We start from the raw sequence: 21,381 nt of genomic DNA, 5'->3' as shown, positions 1-21,381 counted from the left end.
GCAACATAGGGAGATCCCGTGTCTATAAAAAACTGAAAAAAAAAAAATTAGCTGGGTGTGGTGGTGAGTACCTGTAGTCTTAGCTCCTCAGGAGGCTGAGGTGGAAGAATTGCTTGAGCCCACAAGGTCGAGGCTGCTGTGAGCCATGATCAGGCCACTACACTGTTTCAAAAAAAAAAAAAAAAAATCCTTGTGTTTTTTATCAACAAAAAAGTAGTGATCAGAAACTCTAGGGAAAACATAACTGTATGAGAAAGATATAAAGCAAGTTAAAATTTGGGATGGTTCTGAGCAATTGATGGAGTATAAGAAGAGAAGAGGCCGGGCATGGTGGCTCATGCCTGTAATCCCAGCATTTTGGGCGGATGGATTGCTTGAGCCCAGGAGTTCAAGACCAGCCTGGGCAACATGGCAAAACCGCGTCTGTACAAAAAATATATATATGCAAAAATTAGCCAGATATGGTGGTGCATGCCTGTAGCTCCAGGCTACACGGGAGGCTGAGGTAGGAGAATCGCTTGAACCCAGAAGGTTGAGGCTGCAATGAGCTGTGATTGCGCCACTGCACTCCAGCCTGGGTGACAGAGTGAGACCCTGTCTCAAAAAAAAAAAAAAGATATTTAGGTCTTGACCATAATAAAAAAAAAAGAAGATACTCAGGTCCTGATCATAATAAAATAGTTATTCAAGTAGCACACTGGACCTATATAGAAGGAAACGTTGTATTAGTACCCTGTTAGACTCATGCATTAAATGATACCTATATTGATTGTAATAATGTAAACACTGTTGGTTTCCATTTTTAGAATTAACCTATAAATGAAGCATGGAAAACTTAATTGTGGTTACCAAATAAGACTTAAAATGTTATTAAGTTTGTTAATACAAAAATAATGATGAAGCAAGAAGTTGAGGTTGATAATCCAGCAATAATCTTTCAAGCTGATGAAACAAGAAATAAAGGTCCAAGTTTACTATTTGAAGTTTATATAGGTATAAAATTTAGTGATTCTAACCATACCTCACATATCCAGGTTAAAATGATACTAGTAGCTAAACGTTTTTTCTTACGATTTGGAAAAATTAAAAATAAAATTTTATAATTGAGAAAACAGAAATGACCATTGTAGCTCATGTAAAAACTCCTCTGTTTTCTTTTATTTTTTCAAGTTTCAATTTTCTTATGTTTTTAAATCTGGGACTAGTTAAAAACAAACAAACAAACAAAAAAAAACTTAAACGCTTACTTCAGCCCAGGTTTTTTTTTTTTGTTTTTTGTTTTTTTTTTTACAACCAAACTAAAAATTACTACACGGGAACATCAATGCAACAAACAAGGAAAGTTTTTAAACTCAAGCCACACACTTATAGTTAATAATCACAGTAAGGGACATTGCCAAAGAGCAACTGATGCCTCAGTGAAGTTTGAAAGAAACTCTACCTACTGTGAAGGCAGAGAAGAAAGAGGCAATCAATTCTGCTTCAAAGAAATCTGCATAGAAATGGAAAATGCTAACGCGTTTACCACAAGTGAAACTGCAAAGCCTCAACACATTCAACTCACTCCACAGAGCACCAAATGTTAAATTAGAGCCAAGGTAGGACTGAACATTTAATTTCCAGCTATGCAACTTGCCAAGCACAACAGTTCAGGTGTGGAAACCAGCTGTAGGCAAGCTCTTTTTTTTTTTTCTGAGATGGAGTCTCGCTGTGTTGCCCAGGCTGGAGTGCAGTGGCGCAATCTCGGCTCATTGCAACTTCTACCTCCTGGGTTCAGGCGATTCTCCTGCCTCAGCCTCCTGTGTAGGTGGGATTACAGGCGCATGCCACCATGCCAAGCTAATTTTTGTATTTTTAGGAGAGACGGGGTTTTGCCACGTTGGCCAGCCTGGTCTTGAACTCCTAACCTCTAGTGATCCACCCACCTTGGCTTCCCAAAGTGCTGGGATTACAGGCGTGAGCCACCACACCCAGACAGCAAGCTCTTTTAAAAACATTATACACCATAAATTCTAAAACAGAACACTTCTGTGTTACTGTTTGAGTTTCAGAAGGGTACCACAAGGCATCAGGGTCTTCGAAAGTCACTTACGGCAACAGTTGCATCTTCCCAGCCTTGGTAGCCCCCTTTCACCATTCTCTAGCCTCTGGACACACTGCAGCACACCACTTTGTAGAATGACTTCTGACATTAAATCCAGTCATGGCCTTAGTGACATGAGGCACCTAATTTTTTTTTACAGTCTCTTGAACTGGACATACTTATATCTTTTGCCTAATTTTTTTTCTTGGTGTATCTTGAAAAATACTACATTTTTTTCCTACTAAAAGGTTGTCAGTAAGAGAATTTGTTCATCTTGCTTAAGTACTTTGTTCTTTTAACATTCCTTCTTAAATTGTTTTGTTGTCATTCATACATATTTAATTATCTGGATAATATAGAAAGTATATTTTTAATTGTTTATTTTTTTATTATACTTTAAGTTCTAAGGTACATGTGCACAATGTGCAGGTTTGTTACACAGGTAAACGTGTGCCACGTTGGTTTGCTGCACCCATTAACTCATCATGTAAACTGGGTATTTCTCCTAATGCTATTCCTCCCCCAGGAAGGAAGAGCATGGAATGTTCTTCCATTTGTTTGTGTCCTCTTTTATTTCGTTGAGCAGTGGTTTGTAGTTCTCCTTGAAGAGGTCCTCCACATCCCCTGTAAGTTGGATTCCTAGGTATTTTATTCTCTTTGTAGCAGTTGTGAATGGGAGTTCACTCATGATTTGGCTCTCTGTTTGTCTGTTATTGGTGTATAGGAATGCTTGTGATTTTTGCACATTGATTTTGTATCCTGAGACTTTGCTGAAGTTGCTTATCAGCTTAAGGAGATTTTGGGCTGAGACGATGGGGTTTTCTAAATACACAATCATGTCATCTGGAAACAGGGACAATTTGACTTCCTCTTTTCCTAATTGAATACCCTTTATTTCTTTCTCTTGCCTGATTGCCCTGGCCAGAACTTCTAACACTATGTTGAATAGGAATGGTGAAAGAGGGCATCCCTGTCTTGTGCCAGTTTTCAAAGGGAATGCTTCCAGTTTTTGCCCATTCAGTATGATATTGGCTGTGGGTTTGTCATAAATAGCTTTTATTATTTTGAGATGCGTTCCATCAGTACCTAGTTTATTGAGAGTTTTTAGCATGAAGGGCTGTTGAATTTTGTCGAAGGCCTTTTCTGCATCTATTGAGATAATCATGTGGTTTTTGTCATTGGTTCTGTTTATGTGATGGATTACGTTTACTGATTTGCATATGTTGAACCAGCCTTGCATCCCAGGGATGAAGCCGACTTGATCGTGGTGGATAAGCTTTTTGATGTGCTGCTGGATTTGGTTTGCCAGTATTTTATTGAGGATTTTTGCATCGATGTTCATCAGGGATATCCGTCTAAAATTCTCTCTTTTTGTTGTGCCTTTGCCAGGCTTTGGTATCAGGATGATGCTGGCCTCATAAAATGAATTAGGGATGATTCCCTATAGAGAGTATTTTCAAAGCAAAAGAAATTCCTTTATATGGCTGACTTTCTATGCAAGAGGCATAAGGATTTATTTTGCCTTATTCAACCCAGAACATAGTACAGGTAGATGTATAAGGTACCTCATGGTCTGCTGAACATGATACATGAATAGAGTAGAGCAATGAAGATACTTGTGATTTCTCCCAACCCCCCAAGTTGAAACTTAAATAAAATTTCTGTTCAGTTAAGGATCTGATATAAATCCACTAGGCAAGGAAACCTGTTAACCACCGTGTAGCAACTTCCCTCCCTCCTTTAGTTTGCTAGTTACTTACTTCTCTTTCTCCCTTTTTCCTTTCATAAGATCATACTCTGGTATGTGCTAGGCACAGGAATAAGAAACCAGATAGTGCCCTCTCTTATGGAGCTCATAGTCAAGAGACTCTACTTAACTGAATTCCAACACAGAACACAAAAACCATATTCCAAAAAGACCAACTAATTTAGCTTTAGTGAATTCTTTCAATGTGTTCCATTTCTATTTAAACATAGTACCTTGTTAGTTCATTTCAAAGGGATGGGCTTGGAGCAGGGCAACCTTCCTACATCTAAATTACCTGACAAGCAAAACTTTGCTTATGAAAACAGTATGCTTAGAGGGCTTAATAAAGATACTTTGCTGATTGTCCTGTAGATTTTAAGTAAACTATTTCTATTAATGACTTATTACATAGTCCTGTGGTAAGACGCTTTCTTTCTCAGCTTCAGTTTTCCTTTAGGTAAAATGAAGAAATTGAATTCCATTAGCATTTCCAAAACAAGACCATTTTGTAAAACAGTGTCTGCATTCTCTACCCTGGATAATAGGAGTGAGGAAGTGGAGGAGAGAGTTTCATTCACGCTCTTAGAAGAGGCATGAATAAAGAGAGGATAGGTAGATGTCGTAAAACCCAGATTGGGAGTAATGGGATAGATGATCTCTAAGATGTTCAGCTCCAAAGCTCTATTTTATTACTTTATTTCATTAAATTTAAACTTACTTAATTTTATATATTATACTAATTCCTCTTATAGAACCGAAGGGATATTTAATATATAACATGTTATTTCTAGTTTTGAAGCCTAATTTTATTAGGCCATACCTAATCACATGGACAAAAGGAAATTAGATTTCTGGAGCTTTGAGTTTATACATTTATGCATGAGGAATTCTTAGATATTTGGGTAATTTTATAGTCTGGAGAAAGATAGAAGGAAATGTAGTAAAAAAGCAAAGTTCTGAAAGTTGAGAAGGTGAAAAATGCATCCTTCTCAACAAATGGTGCAGGAACAGCTAGATATCCATATGAAAAAAATGAATCTAGACACAGATTTACACAAAATTTAACTCAAAATGGATCACAGACCAAAATGTAAAACACAAAGCTAAAAAACTCCTAGAAGATAACATAGGAGAAAATCTAGATGACCATGGGTTTGCTGATGGCTTTTTTTTTTTTTTTTTTTTTTTTTGTGAGACGGAGTCTTGCTCTGTTGCCCAGGCTGGAGTGCAGTGGCGCTATCTTGGCTCACTGCAAGCTCCACCTCCTGGGTTCACGCCATTCTCCTGCCTCAGCCTCCCAAGTAGCTGGGACTACAGGCGCCTGCCACCACGCCCGGCTAATTTTTTGTATTTTTAGTAGAGACAGGGTTTCACCATGTTAGCCAGGATGGTCTCCATGTCCTAACCTCGTGATCCGCCCACCTCGGCCTCCCAAAGTGCTAGGATTACAGGCGTGAGCCACTGTGCCCGGCTGACTTTTTTGATACAACACGAAAAGCATGATTTCTGAAAGAGTTGATAAGCTGGACTTCATTAAAATTAAAAACTTTAGCTACTCTGTGGCTTGTCAAGAGAATGAAAAGACAAGCCACAGAGTAGGAGAAAACATTTGCAAAAGACACCTCTGACAAAGGACAGCTATCCAAAATAACAAAGACCTCTTAAAACTGAACAATAAGAAAACAATCTGATTTTAAAATGGGCCAAAGATCTTAACAGACATCTCACCAAAGAAGATATACATACAGATGGCATATAAGTTTATGAAAAGACGTGCCACATCATGTGTCATCAGGGAAATACAAATTAAAACAACAAAGATACACTACTCACCAACTATATGACATTCTGGGAAAGGTAAAATGATGGAGGCATTAAAAATAAGTGGTTGTGGCCAGGCGCAGTGGCTCACACCTGTAATCTCAGCACTTTGGGAGGCTGAGGCAGGCAGATCACCAGAGGTCAGGAGTTCGAGACCAGCCTGGCCAACATGGTGAAACCCTATCTGTACTGAAAATACAAAAATTTGATGGGGTGTGGTGGCAGGTGCCTGTAGCCCCAACTACTTGGGAGGCTGAGGCAGGAGAATCGCTTGAAGCTGGGAGGTGGAGGTTGCAGTGAGCCGAGATCACACCATTGCACTCCAGCCTGGGGGACAAGAGCGAGACTCGTCTTGGAAAAAAAAAAAAAAGTGGTTGCCAGGGGTTGAAGGAGGGAGAGATAAAAAGACAGAGTACAGAAGTTCTTTAGGGCAGTAAAAATACTCTATATGATAGTCTAATGGTGGACACATGTCATATACTTGTCCAAACCCATAGAATGTACAATACCAAGAGTGAATTCCAATGTAAGCTGTGAACTTTGGGTGATAACGATGTCAGTGTAGGTTCATTAATTGTAACAAATGTACCTGTATTAGTCCATCCTCACATTGCTATAAAGAGCTACCTGAGACTGGGTAATTTATGAACAAAAGAGGTTTAATTAACTTACAGTTCTGCAGGCTGTATAGGAAGCTTGACTGGGAGGCCTCAGGAAACTTAAAATCATGGCGGGCGGGGAAGTAAGCATGTCTTACCATGGCAGAGCAGGAGACAGAGACTGCTAAGGGGGAAAGTGCTACACACTTTTAAACAATCAGATCTCATGAGAATTCCGTCATGAGGCAGCACTAGGGGGACGGTGCTAACCATTAGAAACTGCCCCCATTATCCAGTCACCTCCCACCAGGCCCCTCCTCCAACAACGTGGGGATTACAATTTGACATGAGATTTGGGTGGGGACACAGAGCCAAACCATATCAGTACCCCTCTGGTGGGGAATGTTAATAATTGGGGGTTATGTATGTGTGGGGCAGGGAGTATATGGTATATCTCTTTACCTTCCTCTGGATTTTGCTGTGAACCTAAATCTTCTCTAAAAAATTCTTTTAAAAATCATTCTCAGTCCTACAGCTTTCTAAATTGAATTACAATAATTTTTATTACTAAAATATTTGTGTGTTTTCTTTTCTTATAATTTAAGAGTTATTTTGTGACATGAAAATTAATATATTTTTTGGGAACAATTTAAGTCATTATCACTTCAAATATTACCTTCCCCAACGAGTCTTTATATTTTCTCCTTTCAAACTCCTAAGAAGATATATTTTGAATCTTCTCATTTATCCTCCATGTCTCTATACCTTATACACTTTCTATTTCTTTATGCCTGTGAGCATCTTATATAATTTTCTTTCTTTTTGAGATGGAGTCTTGCTCTGTCATCCAGGCTGGAGTGCAGTGGCACGATCTTGGCTCACTGCAAGCTCCGCCTCCTGGGTTCATGCCATTCTCCTGCCTCAGCCTCCCGAGCAGCTTGGACCACAGGTGCCCGCCACCACGCCCGGCTAATTTTTTGTATTTTTAGTAGAGACGGGGTTTCACCATGCTAGCCAGGATGGTCTCGATCTCCTGACCTCGTGATCCGCCCACCTCAGCCTCCCAAAGTGCTGGGATTACAGCCGTGAGTAATTTTCTTAGATATATCTTTTAGTTCACTAATTCTTCAACTATGTTTTATCTGCCATATAACTTATGTTTTAAGTTTTTTATTTAAAATGACCTTTTTCTTTTATAGATGTTCTATTTGGTGCTTTTAAAAATCTGCCTTTTTCTAGTGTCTTATATTTTTTTCATATTTCTTATTTATCTTTTATGTCTCTAATCATTAAAATATTTTTAATAATATCTTTGAGATTCTTCTGTTATTTTTAATTATTGGTGTATACAAGTCTTCCTGTTTGCAGTGGCTACCAGCTAATGCTCCTTCATTGTAAATCTTCCTTTTTAATGTGGTTCACACATTTTAAATTGTGAGCCCCTCTTTAGTGGAGGCTGTATTTTTCTGATGAACTTGTGGAATTCTTCCTACAGAACCCCTTTGCATTTGCTTCTGTTCTGAGCCTCAAGGGTTTCACAGAACAGTTTCTGGTTGTTACCTTAATTTATCATCTAGGATGTACATACCATGCAGGGAGTATATATTATTATTAGGACTTTATACCCTTTTGTACTCCAAGTTAGGTTTTTCTGTTTCTCATGGAGTAATTTTTGGTTTTGGACCAGTGATCTAGGCAAAGACATTTTTTTGTGTTGGTAGGTTAAGTTCTTCTAGTCTTCCTTTCTTGGAATTAGCTGTTCTTCTAGATTCCTTTCTCTATACCAGTGTGCTAGATCCCTTGGCTTTGTGCCCACATGGATATTAAAACCCTGACTTTGCCATGACAGCCTATATCTGTATGTAGGGGTTTCTGGATTACCAAAGCATCACCTTGCATACTTACAACTCTGACTATGGGTTTTCTGTCTTATTTTTGATGTCTGACAATTTCCTTATCTTTTCTTTTGAACTTCAGCTGTATGTTAACTTTTTTTTATTGATGCTATATATTTTTCAAACATTTCATATTAGTTCATTCCACAATGTTTTTAAGAATCACTTAAGTTTTTTTCTTTTGAAAGTATCATCAACTTTTAGAGATATTGGAACTACAATACAAAGAACTTATTTTCCTGAATGATTTTAGAATAATTTGCCAAGCTGATGCTCTATCATCTCATTACCATAGTATGTCGTTCTTACAATCAGGGACATTCTCCTGTAAAACCATGACACAGCAATCAAAATCAGGAAGTTAACATTGGTACATAACTGGAATGTTCAGGACTCATTCAGTTTCACCAATTGTCCCATTAAAGTATTTTTATAACAAAAGGATCTAGTTTAGAATCCTATGTTTGTATTTAGTTGTCATAGCTCTTTAATCTCTTTCAGTCTGGAAGACTTTCCTAGTCTTTGGTTGATTTTTATAACTTTGACACTCTTGAAGATTACAGACCATTATTTTGTAGAACGTTCCTCAGTTTCTGTTTGTACAATGTTTCCTCATGGTTAGATTCAGTTTATGTATCTCTGGAAGGAATATCACAGAGGTAATGCCATATTCTTCTTATTGAATCCCATCAGATAGTTCAATTTGTTTTATTATTGGCGATGTTCACTCTGATAATTTGACTAAGGTAGTATCTGACAAGTTTCTCCACTGTAAAGTTAATCTTTTCTCCTTTGTAAGCGTGTTTTGTGAAGAGAACTTTGAAACTATGTAAATACGTCATTTCTCACCAAACTTTTAATATATTTATTTATATCAATATAGACTCATAGTTTCCTGTTTTGTACAATGGATTAAAATATTTGACTATCATTTATTTTTATCAAATTATTCTTGGTTTGGCCAGTGGGAGTCCATTCAAGCTGGTTGCTGAGTATTTTTTGACATGTCTTCATCATTCTTTCAGCATTTTTCTGCTTTCAGATAAAAATAAAATGTACCAGGATCACCTCATACTTTACCTGATCTTGCCCTGGAATAAACCATTTCTCCATGTTACCCTGGTTCATGTTAGTAGAAAAAGGTATATAGAAACCAAGATCTGAGTGCTATTACAATTATTACTGTTGGAGTGTCATTGTTCTCACACCCCCTCAGTGGACACAGCTAGGAAATATATGTATATATTTACATACATATACACATATACTTACAGTTATATGTATTTTTATATCAATCTATGTATGTATATTGAAAACCATTAATTTGCACTGCTGCAAATTACAATCCCAAACTACAAGGATTATTTTAGTTTATTTCCTTTCTGTATTTATACTTTTCTTATCTTACAATGAGAAATCTGACTTTCATTATCACTAAGACGTTGACTTATTTCATAAAACACCCTGTTACATAACCAGTTCACCATTCTGCTGCCCCCTCTTTCCTTATGTGGATGTCCTCCTTTTCCTGCTTGGATTCTGACACCTTCAGCTGGGTTGCCCTTTTGCAGGGTCACCCTCATCACCTTACTTAGTTTCTGACTCCCCACAGTAGACTGCCCTCCCTTACATGGGATAATCCTCTTTTCTCCATTCAGGCCTGTTATTCTGTTCCGGAATGCTCTAGACACAACCCCCTCACCACTTCCTCACGTACCTTATTGTACCTAACCTAATGGACTTCAGAGCTGAACTGTTTAAGAAGAGGAAGGGGTTAAATGTTTTAAGCACGGTATTTGGGGGGCTTTATTCCCAACTAAAATAAATTCAATAAATGGAAAATTAATGGGAAAATAAGATTTTTTTCTCTAAAGCAGTGTGCTTTTCAGTCAGCTTTTCTTATAATTTTCCATAAAGTGAAGGATAACTATAATAGGAAAACATTTGCATTTTATTTTTGAAGCTGCCTTCTATAGTTAATGCATTAGCATCAGTATAGTTTTGTTCTGATATTAGAAGTATGCCTATATGTGATATTAACCAATTTTTAAATAATCAAAATATTAAATATAGCAACTATAAAAATACTGCATGTCAATCCAATTATATTTTCAAATTCATCTATGTGTCAGAAATGCAGCTATGTGGGAGTTTTTTAGTTGGGCAATGCTCTAGAGGTATTGATAAAATATAGCTGTGGACTGTAATTGAGAAAGAATAAAATGCAGAGGTAATAAGGTGTGTGAAGAACGGTGGCCTGAAATAATGTGGTAAATTTGCTCTAGATGTAGTTTATCTTTGACTAATGGTAGCAGATAATAAATTCAGGATTAGAGTAATATATTGTCTTCTGAATTTTGTCTGTTCATTTTTTTCCTCTTATTTTTCTAGATGACCTCAAAACATTTCCCTTTGCATTTGTGCTGAATGCCTTAAAAAGTACTCTGATCTCATCCAGGCTCGTGTCTTTAAAATGGTATCTACATACAGAAGACTTCTAAATGTACATCTCCTAACCCCTAATCCATCCTACATTAACTATTTGCCTTCTCTGCTTGGATCTCTAAAAGACACCTCAAACTTGACATGTTTAAAATTAAGTTTCTAAAATCCCGCCTCCTGAAAACTGGCTTATTTAATCTTTTCCATCCTTGTTAATGACAACTCTCTCTTTCCAGTTACTGGTTTTTTGTTTTTTTTTTTTTTTTTTGGCTTTCCCTCAGAGTGTATCTAGCATCCAACCACTTCTTATTTCATCCACTACTAACATCCGAGTCCTCCTTCATCATCCTCTTTCATCTGGATTATTGCAGTAGCTTATTAAGTGGTTTTTCTTCCCACAAACTCTGTTCCCTTCTAATGTGAATGTAATAGAGTGAGTCTTTAAAAAGCTAAGTCAGGGCCTGGCGCGGTGGCTCACGCCTCTAATCCCAGCACTTTGGGAGGCTGAGGTGGGCAGATCACGAGGTCAAGAGATCGAGACCATCCTGGCTAACATGGTGAAACCCTGTCTCTACTAAAAATATAAAAATTAGCCAGGCGTGGTGGCACACGCCTGTAGTCCCAGCTACTCGGGAGGCTGAGGCAGGAGAATTGCTTGAACCTGGGAGGCAGAGGTTGCAGTGAGCTGAGATCGCGCCACTGCACTCCAACCTGGTGACAGAGCAAGACTCCATCTCAAAAAATAAAAAAAATTAAAAATAAAAAGCTAAGTCAGGCTTTGTCACATTTGTCCTCAGAACTCTGTAGTGGCTTTCCATCTCATTAGTTGTAAAAACCAAATCCATATCACACATAACGAGGTCTACAATGATTTGGGTCCCCTTGCCTTCCCTTGCCCCTCTCTGAACTCTGCTCTTCTTCACCTTGCTTACTCTCTTTCAGCCACATGGACTTCCTTGCTATTCTTTAAACACACTAGGCCTTATTCCACATTAGGGAACTTGCTGAAATATTCTTTCTTACTTCTATCCAGGTTTTTACTTAGAATTTGCTATCTCAGAAAGGAGTTTCCTGACTGTTCTGTGTAATCGTCTTCCCTGATTTATTGTTTTTCTTTAACACCTATCAATATCTAATATACTATATATTTTAACTTATATTGCTGATTTTCTTGCCCAGAATTTAAGCTGGGCAGGAATTTTTTTTTTTCTGGTCCAGTGTTGTACCCCCAATGTCTATATCAATGCTTTACTTACAATAAGCATTCAACATTTATGGAAGAAATAAATCATATACAACCCATCCATTAAAATAAAATAAAATAAAATCAGCTCATTCATGGCAGTAGGCTAAAAAATTTATTTCATAGGAAATGTGTAGTAATTATTGTACTTTTGCTTAAAGTTTAAAAGATATAAGTAGGATTTAAGAAGATGAACACTCATACATGGCTAGTTGGCATTTAACTTGGTCAGCCACAGTATATATATATTTTTTTTGACAGAGTCTCATTCTGTCACTCAGGCTGGGGTGCACTGGCGCAGTCTCAATTCACTGCAACCTCCACCCCCGGGCTCAAGCAATCATCCTGGCCTCAGCCTCCCGAGTAGCTGGGATCACAGGCACACACCAGCGTACCCAGCTAAGTTTCGTTTGTTTGTTTTCAGACTTTCACCATGTTGCCCAGGTTGGTTTTGAACTCCTGGACTCAAGCAATCCACCAGCCTCAGCCTCCTAAAGTGCTGGAATTACAGACATGAGCCACTGCCCTGGCTTTTGTAACAGTTTAAAAGAGGCTATAAAAATTAACAAATCTTAGAAATTCTGCCTCTTGGAACTTATCCTAATAAAAAGAATAACTATAAAAGTCTAGATACAAGCATGTTTATTTCAGAATATTTCATAATAGTAAAAAACTCAATTCAGTAAACCTATAAACATGAGTGATTAGGTAAGTTATGGTAAAGTTAAAAAATGGAATACTGTGTAGCCATTAAAAAGCTATATTGTACATTAATTTGTCACAGAAAAGTGTTTATTATATATTAAGTAAAATAGATTACAAAATAGATGTTTATTATCAGTTTCTACTGGCTCTTTTTTAAAGTATAAATGTATGTTTTTAAAAAACTGGTAGAGTGGGGCATGGTGGCTTATACCTGTAATCTCAGCACTATAAGAGGGCAAGGCCGGAGGATCTCTTGAGCCCAGGAGTTCAAGACCAGCTTGGGCAACATAGTGGGACCCTGTCTCTACAAAAAATTTTAAAAATTAGCCAGGTGTGGTGGCATGTTCCTATAGTACCCAGCTACTTAGGAGGCTGAGGTAGCGGGAGGATTGCTTGAGCCCAGGAGGTTAAGGCTGCAGTGAGCTGTGATCATCCTAGTGTATTCCAGCTTGGGTAACAGTGTGACTCTATCTTAAAAACAAACAAACAAACAAACAAACAAAACCTGGTAGTACCAAAGTGTTAATGACTGTTATCTGTGGATTGTGAGATGATCTGTTTGTTTAAAACAGTTGTTATGCTTGTTCTTTAAAAACTTTTTCTCAGTGAAGGGCTAATATGAAGTAACAAACTCCCCTAGACTGCTCTCTCTATCTCTCTTGCTTTATTTTTGTCTTAGTGGTTATCACTCTCTAACATGCATACCTTTTACTTATATTTGTCAGTCTATCACCACCCCCACTAGAAAGTAAGTTTCTTAAGGGCAGGGACTTTGTTTTGTTCACTGCTATATTCCAGGAGTCTAGGAAAGTATCTAGCATATAGTAGGTGCCATAAATGTGTGTTGGATAAATCAATAATGGTACATAGAAGATAAATGCCACATTTTATAGCACGCACTTTTGATATCAGAGGAATTTGTGTAGATAATTAAAGTATTTTAATGAGATTTTTCCCCCTTATTTTTCAAGGTTTCTAAATACTCTTTACAGAAGAAAGTGAGTGAAATGGTAAGGAAATTACAAAACATATTTTCCCCCATCTGGATTAGTACTTAGGGGGATTAGTGTTTTTGTGAATAAAATGTGACATTTATAGTGAAAAAATTAATTGTTGAAACTGAATATTACTGTCTCCAGTAATATTAAAGGGGATATTTGCAATTTCACATGTTGCATAAATGAATTATTTCACAAATTTATTTCGAGATTACATAGTACTTATACAGGTTGAGCATCCCAAATCTGAAAACTCAAAATTTGAGATGCTTCAAAATTGGAAACTTTTTGAGTGTCAACATGATGCTCTAAGAAAATGCTCATTGGAGTATTTTGGACTTTAGATTTTTGCATTTGAGATGCTTAACCCGTAGGTATAATGCAAATATTCCAAAATCCCAAAATATCTCAAATATGAAACACTTCTGGTCCCAGCATTTCTGATTAGAGATATTCAACCTATATATTTAAAATAAATTTTACACAGTTCCCAAATTATTGTTAGGGTCTTATAGTAAAAACAAATAACAAAACTCTAAAACCTCTTATTTTAATGCTATCTTTTCTAGATATTTATGTAAACATGTAATTATTAATTATAGCCTGAAAAAATTGAAATGTATGAAGTAGTATTTAGGATATAATATTTATCCCTTATCAGTGTACACTTGGGATATGGTACTGATCCTATATTGTTCAACAAGTATTTATTTACTGTGCATTCCTCTTTTCTAGTCTGTTAAAAACTAATGTTTTTGCTTTTTACAGCATAACATTTTAGGGAATATTTACTTTGATATTTTTCCCTTCTAGCTCTATTTTATTCAGAAGGATTTTTTTTCTGTGTTTTTGGTTGAGCAAAATTTTCCTATATCCACTCAAATTGTCAAAGGGCTTTTTGGGTGGGGCTATGCTATTCAGTCTCCATTCTTTGGAGCAGACTGTAAAGCAAGTAAAATTAATTTTTGAGTAAGGCTTATGTATTATATACATGAGAAGTAAGAAATGAACTATCACCCCTTCTGACATTACATAGAAAAACATAAAGTATTTTGCTTCTTGAAATTGTTTGGTGTGTTAGAAAATAAGAGTTACAGAGAGACTGCTAAGCTTGATTGAATAAAAGATGTGAAAATTCTGTTGCTATTCAACTGGAAAGACTAAAAATAATATTGTCAGACTATTTTAAACCATGATTTTAATTAAGAAGCTGAAAAACTAGATTCTGGTTTAGCTTTAAGTACCATGACATTTGTACTGAAAGTCATCTTCAACGCTACAGTGGTTTTACACAAAATATGGTGAAATTGAATAATGTGCCCTTTGACCTGGGAGATAAGGCTACAAGTTAAAGATCAAAGGCAACATAAAATGTGTTTTATTTTATTCCACTTTCAAATTTCATCAAAGAGATACTTACAATCTTTAAAAAAAAAAAACATGGAAACATGTATATACTTATTCTAGTTTTTGGTCACTTCTAAGCTTTTTGTTATTGTGAATTACAACATTTATACTTACTAAAATGATATTTCAGTTATAGTCATAATTTTTCTGACAGTTTAAAGCATTGCATCACTTTTAATTTAAAAAGTTTTATATATTGATATATATTTAATATTTTATATTCATTCTGGCAGAACATTTATATTTTGGATTTAAAAGTTAGAAGTACCCCTTTTTCTAAGCATTCTTACTTATATTCATTTTACATTATTCCTGTTACATTATTATTATATAATTCGGATGACTTGTTCTTTATTCAAAGTGCGGTATAGTATTCAGTAATTCAGTTAATCTTATTTTATTCCAAGCAGTACATTATTCTTTTATGTTATTTGGTTCTATGGGCAAGACGGGAAACAAGATAGCCACTAGTGTGAAGGCACGACTTTGGGGAGCAATAAAGTTAGGGTCCTAAAAGAAATAACTTGAAAAATACTATTAAGAAAATTTCAAGTTTATGAGCTCCTATGGGTAAGTCCTTAACTACTAGTAAGTTTCTGTCTTCTGTGATTCAGTAAGCTGATTTTCTTTTAGAGGTGGTGATATGTTCTGAGATAAATTAACATAATCACAAATCAAACAATTTTTCCATCCCTAAAAGTACCTCCCCTTTGAAAAAATCACGATCATTACCAATTAAAAGGATGCAATAAAAACATGTGAGAGAGAAATCTTAGGACATTACATTCACCATCATTGTGATCTGGTCATTGATACAAATTTTTCCTGCTGTGTTTAGTGATTACTACATAGATGACCATGTTAGGTAATAATTGAATTTATAGGTGTCTGTGTTGTAAAACTGAATAGCTAATACAGCTTAATGAAGGAAGTAAACTTATCAAACCATTGTCATATTGTTTTTCTCTTCTGTATATCATTTTCCTCTAAATAAAAGATTTACAAGAAAGCTTTTTTCTTTATGAAGTTAAAGCAATTTCAATATTGAAAGTTTTGATAGATTAAGAATAACCACATACTTTCTTTCAGAGTAGAATATTTTTAAACTGAAGACTTAATTGGAAGTAACTTCATAATCAGAAATATTATGTATATATGTACACACATATATTAGCAGCATGACTTTAGGTTTTTAAAGTAATCTATGCCTCATATTTGCAACTGAAAAGGTAAGGATATCTTAAGAAAGATGCCATAGGTTTTTGAAAATTGAGTTTTATAACTCCATTGATTTAGTTTGGGTTCATATTGAAGAAATTAGAAGATTAGTTACAAAATTGGAAATGAGTGTGTTAAATTTATATTTTGATTGTTATCTTTTCCTCTAAAATTTACTCTTAACAAACTGATTGTTTTAAGGGAAACTAATTTTATCTCCAGAAGTTTTCAAATCAGTCTCCTTAAGTAAATAGAAAAAGGGAGAAATGTGAAGCTGTGCATTTTATCAGTAAATATATTTCTAAAAAGTTGTGTGTAAATATTTTTACATTATTCCCATTTTAAATGCTTCAAGGCTTTAAAGTAAGCTTTTAGACTACACACATACATATAATCATGGATATGCTATTTTTCCGCTAATCTTGACTTTCATAGATTAGATTTGTTTAAAATGAGGTGTACATGTGTTTAGAAAGCAATGAATGCTGACATTTTTTGTAGACTGTCTTTGCATTTGATAGTAAAACTACATAAAAGAAAAAATAATTTGAGTCGATTCATGCAGATAGAAAAACCAAACAATATGTACTTAACTATTTCTTAATCATCTCAATAAAATAGCCTTATAATACATTAAAGTTTTAATAGTAAAAATCAATTTATTTGTATTCTTTAAAATATTCTTACATCTTTAAAGTGTTATTACCACTTACTTTTTGTTGTTGCTTTTCAGAGAATTTAAACCATTTGTTGATAGTCATGAAATTAGTGGCAAACTGGACAGTGGACCTCTTCATCTCATTTTCAAAACTAAATCAGGGTAGTAAACTACGTTCATATAGGCATATATGGGTTAATAAGCTGTAGGTGCCTATGTGATTTAGAAGTCTTAATGTTATATATCATGGCCATTGAATAGGCTAATGTGTTTGAAAATCAGAATTATGTCATGCAAACAAATGCAATGAAACTGCATTTTCATTAAATTCAATTTTTGCCCCAAAGAATGTTGGAAGAGTGTATCAGAAATTACTCTAATGTATATAAAGCTCTATGCATGAAATCTCCTTTGATCTTTGCTACATTTTTAGTTAACAGAATTGTTAACCTTTGTAGGCATTGACTACCTATTTTATTTATCACTTTTTAGCCGAAAGGTTAAGAAAGCTTTTGTGGGATCATGTATTATGCAGTAGAGAGTATTCTATTGAAGGCTACATAAATATTGATTAGAATCAAAAATCAAAACTTCCTTGAATTGGCTGGGCACAGTGGCTCACACCTGTAATCCTAGCACTTTGGGAGGCCAAGGCGGGTGGATTGCCTGGGTTCAGGAGTTCGAGGCCAGCCTGGGCAACACAGTGAAACCCCGTCTCTATTAAAATACAAAAAATTAGCTGGGTGTGGTGGCATGCACCTGTAGTCCTAGCTACTCGGGAGGCTGAGGCAGGAGAATTGCCTGAACCCGGGAGGCGGAGGTTGCGGTGAGCCGAGATCGTGCCACAGCACTCCACCCTGGGTGACAGAAAGAGACTCCGTCTCCAAAAAAATAAATAAAAAATAAAAACTTCCTTGAATTGAAAAAATGCCATTAACCCAGTTTTCAGTGAAATTGTGTTAGGTTTCTAGACATCTGCTGAGAGCTAATATAATTCTCTCAATCAGAAATTAAGGGGTATTTTAGAAGAAAGCAATATGGTTCATTATTGCTCACCATTACTAATAATAGTAACTACCCAGGTAGGCATAAGCTCTCCAGGACTAAGTACATTTATCAACTTGTTTGCATTTATAACTGCTGCACAATTAAATAAGTAGTGAAAAGCCTGATGACATACATGAGAAATTTTCAACTGATATATCATAATTATTACCAATAATATATCATGTTTAAAATCATTAAAAAATAGCTTTGAAAAAGTTAAGACTGTCATCAGACTTGCCAAGATAATATAGTTAGGTACAACTTAAATTGTAATGTGTGTTCTTCGTGTGTGTGTGTGTGTGTGTGTGTGTGTGTATATGTTTTTTTTTTTTTTTTTGTTACGGAGCCTTGCTCTGTCACCCAGGCTAGAGTGCAGTGGCATGATCTCAGCTCACTGCAACCTCTGCCTCCTGGATTTAAGTGATTCTCCTGCCTCAGCCTCCCCAGTAGCTGAGATTACAGGTGTGTGCCACCATGCCTGGCTGATTTTTGTATTTTTAGTAGAGACGGGTTTCACCATGTTGGCCAGGCTGGTCTTGAACTCCTGACCTTGTGATCCGTCCACCTTGGCCTCCCAAAGTGCTGGGATTACAGACGTGAGCCACCATGACCCGGCCCTTCGTGAATATTTTTTAAAAGGCCATGCTTATTCTAAATAAAAGTTAATTAAAACTACCAGTTAAGGAATAATAACAATCATTTTATTGTGATTTTTATATGATGGGCTTTGTTTTTTAGTGCTTTATTTATATTAATTCATTTTATCCTCACAGCAACCCTATGAGTGAAATACTATTATAAACTTCTTCCTAAAAATAGGGTAGATAATTTACCCAAGGTCACCCTAAGTTGCAGAAACAAGATTTAAACATAGGCAGACTAGCTTTTGACCACTGTGCTCTACTACCTGTACTTTGGTTTTTCTTTTCTTTTTTTATTTTGAGACGGAGTCTCACTCTAGTGCCCAGGCTGGAATGCAGTGGTGCAATCTTAGCTCACTGCAACCTTTGCCCCCAGGGTTCAAGTGATTCTGCTGCCTCAGCCTTCCAGGTAGCTGGGATTACAGGTGCCCGCTGCCACGTCTGGCTAATTTTTGTATTTTTAGTAGAGACAGGGTTTCACTATGTTGGCCAGGCTGGTCTCGAACTCCTGACTTCAAATGATCTTCCTGCCTCCACCTCCCAAAGTGCTGGGATTACAGGCCTGAGCCACCGTGCTCGGCCTGTACTTTGGTTGTGGGGTTTTTTTGTTTTTTGGTTTTTTTTGAGATGGAATCTTGCTCTTTTGCCCAGGCTGGAGTGCAGTGTCGCGATCTTGGTTCACTGCAACCTCTGCCTCCTGGGTTCAAATGATTCTCCTGTCTCAGCCTCCCGAGTAGCTGGGATTACAGGCACACACCACCATGCCCGGCTAATTTTTGTATTTTTAGTAGAGATGGGGTTTCACCATGTTGGTCAGGATGGTCACGAACTCCTGACCTTGTGATCTACCCGCCTTATCCTCCCAAAGTGCTGGAATTACAGGTGTGAGCCACTGCGCCTGGCCTGTACTTTGGTTTTAAGCAATAAGAAATGGCTCTGGTTAACTTATGTAAAAGGAAATTTAGGGGAGGCATTCACAATCAACCAGAGAATAAAGAATTGCTTGAGAATGAACAGGGGACCCAGAGTAATTCCAGAGTTTGTGAGGCAGGATGTAGGGACCCACAACAGAGGTCTCATATCAGTTCAGATAGGATCACTACTGAACTTCTCTAGTTTTATATAGTCTTTTTGCTCAAGATTCAAATTCCAAGAAAGTAGCTATCAATTGGTTTATTTTGAGTAACATGCCCTTCTCTTAATTAGGGAAGAATAGGACCCCTGAATTTTAGTCCTGTTGTAATGTTTAGTCCATGTTGTAATGAAGTTTAGTCCATGTTGTAATGAAGAAAAAGTATTTCAATAAAGTAAATTGTGGTGCTGTTAGGTAAGGGAAATGGATGCTGGCTAGGCAAAATCAAATTTTTACTATTAAAACTCTATAAGACAACAACAGTTCATTCAGAAAACAATTATTGAGTGCCAGTTCATGGGCCTATACTGTTCTTTGTTTAGAACTGCTCATCATAGAAAGTGAAGCAGTTGGGAAAAAAAATGAATGAAAGTTGTGAAACCAATTAATGATTCTGCTAATGTCAAGTGAAGATAAAAAACTTCTAACAAGTGTTATTGATTTTATTAACATAATATTTTTTAAGAGTTAAAAGTCATATTCGCAGGTATGGTAAGAGTAGTTCCTTTAGCTGAAAGCAGTAGAGGCCCATATAATATTATATAAGTAAGGTCTAATTTTTACCAATTATGTCTCCAGTTTAAGTAGACTATCTACTATCATATGTTGCCTCCCTGTCACTGAGAGATATCCTTGTTATTTCATTTCTTTTTCTCTTTTAGCGATGGGGTCTTGCTTTGTCACCTGGGCTGGAGTTCAGTGGCTGAGCATAGCTCACTGCAGCCTTAAACTCCTAACCTCAAGCAATCCTCCCACCTCAACTTCCCAAGTAGCTAGGACTACAGGCATGTGCCACCACGCCCAGCTAACTTGTTTTATTTTTGTAGAGATGGGGTCTTGCTATATTGCCTAGGCTGGTCTCAAACTCCTGTCCTCAAGCATTCTTCCTGCCTCATCATTTCATTTCTTAATGCAGTGAGAAGGTACTATATTAATTAAAATCAGTCTCAGAAAAATTACTTGAATTTTGGTAGTGCACATTGAAATTATTCTAGCAAATTGAAAGGGCAAAGAATCAAAACAGTGATCTAAATAGGTCCTGATTATTCAAATGATTTAGAGAAAAAATACCTCGTAAAGTACCAAAAGTATTGCTTTAATTTTCTCCTCACTTTTCTTAGTGTTAGGCTGATTAACATTTTTTATAAAAAGATTTTGAAAAAGAAATTGCAAACAAGGGAAACATAACCTGAAGTGACTATTTTGCTATAGGAAAAATATGTTTGCTTTAGTTTTACATAGATTTAGAAATATCTCCTAACAAATATTTCCTCCTTACAGTTTACTCAGAGAGTACTTTTAAATGACATTTATTTATGTTATATTACTAACAACAGTGGTTTACCACAATATATTTTACATATTTGTTGTGTGTGGCGGTGTGTGTGTGTTATATGCATAACATTTAAAATTACCCTTCAAAATAGGAACAAAAGGTCCAGTTACATCTTCTGGCTAAAGAAGACTATCATAAGCAACTGAGTGAAATTGAGAAGTATTATGCCACAATAACAGGTCAATTTGGATTGGTAAAAGAGAATCATGAAAAGTTAGAACAAAATGGTATGTGCTATCTTATTTAAATATACATATTCAGTAGAGAATGTTTGGACTTATTTACTATGAATACATTGAATATCTATGATAATACTGATAATAGTAAATGGCAGTTAATAACTGTTACCTAAATTAAATAACATATATTGCATTGTTACTGTTTTCCCTGTTTATCTTAATGATACTTT

The 21,381-nt window shown here is 36.1% G+C and overlaps 1 protein-coding gene across 2 annotated transcripts in view; it reads left to right on the top strand.

Annotated features, from left to right (window-relative positions):
* CCDC73 (coiled-coil domain containing 73) overlaps window positions 1-21,381 on the top strand; it is a 234,870-nt gene that overhangs the window by 139,391 nt on the left and 74,098 nt on the right. The window contains exons 9-10 of one of the 2 annotated variants that reach the window (XM_055356532.2): window positions 13,507-13,545; window positions 21,064-21,199. The exons of the other annotated variant lie outside the window; for it this stretch is intronic. Coding sequence (XP_055212507.1) covers window positions 13,507-13,545; window positions 21,064-21,199 — 175 coding nt within the window. The remainder of the gene's footprint in view (window positions 1-13,506; window positions 13,546-21,063; window positions 21,200-21,381) is intronic. 2 annotated transcript variants of the gene reach the window in all.

Source organism: Gorilla gorilla, chromosome 9 (assembly GCF_029281585.2).
Source record: "Gorilla gorilla gorilla isolate KB3781 chromosome 9, NHGRI_mGorGor1-v2.1_pri, whole genome shotgun sequence".
NCBI lineage: Eukaryota > Metazoa > Chordata > Mammalia > Primates > Hominidae > Gorilla > Gorilla gorilla.
Note: the sequence above shows the minus strand (reverse complement) of the source record. Positions and strands in the feature narration are given on the sequence as shown.